We start from the raw sequence: 4,618 nt of genomic DNA, 5'->3' as shown, positions 1-4,618 counted from the left end.
TCCCAGGATCTTATGACATCAGGTAATCTCAAATCACACAAATTTTACATCATGGCATATCATGCTCAGACCGCAGTTGTTCGTTGCATGATTTATTTATACAGCGACACAGTACTCTGCATACAGGCAAACAATATGCACGATGTAGCCATAACTGTTCTGGCAAACGCAATGATTACACTCAGCAAGTTACATGTGTAATCATTGGATATATGCCTTGACATTGTACAAATAAAGTCCCGGTTCGCATCCAGGTTTTTAAACCAAGCAATCGTCGACACCTTCGGAATAATGGAATGTAGAAACCGCTTCAGATACCCCCTGATCTACGAAGTTTGCCAACTTGCGAGCGTCTGAAAGCATCCCTTGAAAGCAATTTGGTCTATCATTAATGCCGCCTTCTAATGCGCTCACCTAAAGAATTTGCCTTTTCATGGTCCAGGATAAAGATAAAGCACTCAGATGTTCTCGTATTTTCTCCAGAAAATACGATAAGTGCGGATACCGAAGCCAGTGGACCCGTCATTGTAGAACATCTAACCGCAGTCGGCTTGTTGGTATTGATTATAAAAAATGCCAGTGTGAGTCACTTGTGGGCGAATGTGTCGAAGTCCTTGCAAATCGATAGCTTTGGGCTCTGTAGCAGAGACTACCCCATAATCTGCAAGTTACCTGAGCGTGCTGGAATTGACCTGATATTTATCAACGTCATTCACATAAAAATTGTACAAAAGGGAGATTGGACATGCATCATGGCAATAGACCTTTCTCGTCAAAAATTTTTATGAGCGAAACCCCTTCATTTTTCATCTCTGAATCGACTCTGCATATTGCCGCGACGATTTGTTGCCTCTAACTATTGAAAAAATCGAAAAAACTGCGAACTGCCCGTTTCACCCCATATTCTCGTGCCCTTTCTTGCCCCGATTCCCCATACTTTTACACCATTTGAATGAATTCCGAGTGGGGAATATCCTTTGATCGTTCCATCCTATTTGCACTTGTAGCTCTCACTCTGTTTCGCTCGGAAAGACCTATCGATGGAATGGGATGGATGTCACTCGAAACATCATTCCCTCTTCTTCATTCATAATTCACTCAAATGCTAACCTGTCAAAATATAAATGTTGTTTTGATTGCGATGAACTTCCATCAAATTATAAGAATAAAAAGTTGCAACCACAAAATTCTGACTGAGTTGGACTGATTTTATGTATTCCAGGATTATATGTTAGGAGAGTTACTGAAAAGCTGCGGTAAGTTGATAATGTAAAGTGATCAGACGTCCCAGTTTAGACAGGACAAAAATGTTGAAAATATCTTGAAAAGTGTACATCCTTGTTAGTTTTCTCAATGGTGTCTCGTAATCGTCCCGAAAATGTTTGGTCACTTTACATTAGCAGCTGCCGAACAAGTAGCGGACGAGTAGTAGTGGACGAGGTGTACAAATCAATGCTTGGTTTTCGGTGCCTATTGCAGACCATGTCCACCCAAAACTGAATCTACTTAGCCTCAATCGTATACGTAGTGCAAACGTGGAAAATACAGCGGCAAACATACGAGCACGTCAGTGATCATGACACGAAATAATAATCAATGTTATCAAGAAAACAGTTTTATAATCAATCGTCAATATGTGAAATTACGACGATTCGGCTCAAAGTGTGACGTAAGAGCTAATGTTACTCCTGAGCATCGCATTAACCATCGACCATACGAGGTTTCGCTTATTATTGACGAGCATAATAATATTGTTGAACAATTTATGTGTCAATGCGAGGCAAATGAGGGTAATGTGTATGCAATATTTGATAGAACACATTTTATTGTGATTTTGTTTACCAGGGGGATGCAAGCACGTTTCAGTGTTCCTGTTTTGGCTTTTTCGACGAAATGAGTTACCCGCATCAACTGATGTAGAATGTTATTGGAAAATGGCTCCAATGACAGAGGCAGCTCGAAGAAAAGGGGTGGTCTGGGCAGCAGAAATGGAGACTGCAAAAGCACGAAAAAATACACACGATAGCTCGAGTGACTCAAGCGTTAGTCACTCACCTAATCAACATCGCAAGCTGGATCCAACGATCAAAGCAAACATTTCGATTAGGTTTGCGCTTAGCCAAGCAACTAATGAACCATTTGGAATGCTAAAATATTTGCTTCCATACGACCCGCACAAGCTGTTATCGGTCGATAGACTATTCATATGCTTCAAACAATCACAGCCAACATCCTACAGTATGGAAAAGTTTTTTGAATTCTGTCACGCAAAAATGACGACGGATTTACTTAATTCTAACAGTTCTAAAACCGTAAACCAACATACAAACGCTGATTGGTATACTTACCGCATCGCTCGCATAACTGCATCAGTATGTTATGAAGCATCGAGATGTACAACCTACGATGGATCTCTTAAAGAACGAATTATGGGTTTCAACACCCCATTTGAGTCGATCCAAATGAAGCGGGGCAAAGTCATGGAGAAACGTGTTTTGAAGGTTGTGCAGAACCAATATGGAAAAATAGAGAGAAGTGGGTTGTATTTGGCAGCCGATCATCCACATTTAGGAGCAACTCCTGATGGTATCCAAAGCGAGAGAGTTTTTGAGGTGAAATGCCCTTCTTCAATGAAAAGAGTTGGTGACTACATTTCGGAGTCCGGTAATGTTTGTGCCAAGTGGATTGCGCAAATGCATCTTCAAATGCATTTGACTGGAAGGAAAAAAGCCATTTTCTGTGTAGCAGTACCATCTTTTGAAAAAAAACGAAATAATTGAAAATGTAATGATCAAAGAGGTTACTTACAATGAAAAATACTGTAAACCTTATAAGCCAGTTGAATCTATTCTGGGAAAAGGCTATTTACTCTTCGATTAAAAACCAGTATTTATTTGAATTTAAGTAAAGTAAATTGTAATTCAAACGTAACTGAAAACTTTATTTTTTTATAAGATTTCCTTGAATGTTGCACAAACCACAAGCTATTGTGACAAAAAAATCCAGTTTTGCAACTAACTTAGCATCAACTGTGGCATGTGGTTTCAATATTGTGAATTCCCTCAGTCTTCCAATGGCTCGTTCTACATGAATTCGGAGGCTTGCGATGCGTTTATTTTCTATTACGTCCTTTTTTGACATTGTTTCGCTGGCGATTGTACTGGGAGGTCTAACCAGCATGCATTTTCTTGTTCTGAGTTCTGCTTCGATTAGTTTGAAACCGCGATCAGCCATTATCATCGTATTTGCTTCAATTTTATTAAGAAATCCACTACGCTTAACAAGTTCTTGATCCGAAGTTCTGCCGCCAGCTCCTTTTGATATAAAATTGATCGTTCCATCTGGTAAACAACCAATCAAATATTTTATGGTATTGCATTTTTTGTAATTGGAATACGTTAAAGTTTGATGGATAGAGTTTGATGGTTTCTGGATCTGTATTTCGAAGCAATCAATAATAGTGTTCACAGCCGCATATCTGTGTTTAAAACTATTCGGTAAGTTGTATTGAATTTCATTCTGCTCTGGCCATATAATGAACTCTTCCATTGCCTCGCTTACGATGCATACGTTTTCAGCAATAATTCTGCTTACAGACGCAACTGATAACGAGAAATAATCGGCCAGTTGCCAATATGGCTCGTCCCGTCTTATCTTCCGAAGAATCAAGAAAAGATCTCGTTCCGTGAGATTAGTTACATCTATTAAAATTTCTATCAAACAAAATGATTCAACGGATACACCCATGTATTTCTTTGGGTTAGCTCTCATTGCGTCCATGGTGAATTCTATCTGTGTTTTCACTATCATACTTGAGGCTTCTAACGATGTAACAACCGAAGATACGGTAGATTTTGAATTGATTGTAGGGACAAATAGACTGCCCTTAGATGGACAAATCGGATCATCTGACAGCGACGAAAACTGGGCTTTTGATCTTGCTTCTGTCGTGTAAAGGTAGTAAAGATTAATCAGTGAATAATCGGCAATGCATGGTTAAGTGATGATTCACCAATATTGCTAGTAATATTGTCATATTCATAAGAACAACCCGGAATCGCATCGTTGCTAGAGAGCCCTAGAGTATGTATTATGAGAACTTTCTCTTCAGAATCTGACGTCGATAAAATTTGGTCTACCGTTTTTGTTCTTGCATCTGTCGGTGAAATGTAATAAAAAATAATCAATGAATAATTGGCAATGCAAGATTAAGTTATACGTTACCAATATTGCTAGCATCATCGTGGGTAGAGAGTCCTAGAGTAGATTTAGAGAGAACTTCCTCTTCAGAATGTGGAACTCTATCAGTGAATGTGCTAAGGTCTGTAAATTGGAATGCTTTTTTAATATATTTGCAATCATTACCATCTCCAAAACCATACGTGTATTATCAATACTTCGATTTGTACAGTTTTGGTGCAAACACAGTATATTGCAATACATAACAGTTTTGAACTGAAGTTATAACCTGTTTCACCAAGTGGATCTGCTATTGGTTGGTCCGGAAAACTCTCTGATGAACGTTGCACTAAGGGCGTGACGAACAGTTTATTGGAATTATTAAGCTCTAATGATTCAGCTTCAACAGAACTTGGTAAGTTCTTGTGTGGTAGTACGT

At 38.9% G+C, this 4,618-nt stretch overlaps 1 protein-coding gene across 1 annotated transcript; it reads right to left on the bottom strand.

The window, feature by feature from the left end:
* Positions 1-2,940: 2,940 nt before the first annotated feature.
* On the bottom strand, positions 2,941-3,990 carry LOC131687413 (uncharacterized; the record flags this gene model as incomplete). Its single annotated transcript, XM_058971494.1, has 1 exon — positions 2,941-3,990. A coding segment is annotated over one exon (1,050 nt), but the record flags the coding sequence as incomplete, so codon positions are not given.
* Between the last annotated feature and the right edge of the window lie 628 nt (positions 3,991-4,618).

The sequence above is a fragment of the Topomyia yanbarensis genome, chromosome 3 (assembly GCF_030247195.1).
Source record: "Topomyia yanbarensis strain Yona2022 chromosome 3, ASM3024719v1, whole genome shotgun sequence".
Lineage (NCBI taxonomy): Eukaryota > Metazoa > Arthropoda > Insecta > Diptera > Culicidae > Topomyia > Topomyia yanbarensis.
Note: the sequence above shows the minus strand (reverse complement) of the source record. Positions and strands in the feature narration are given on the sequence as shown.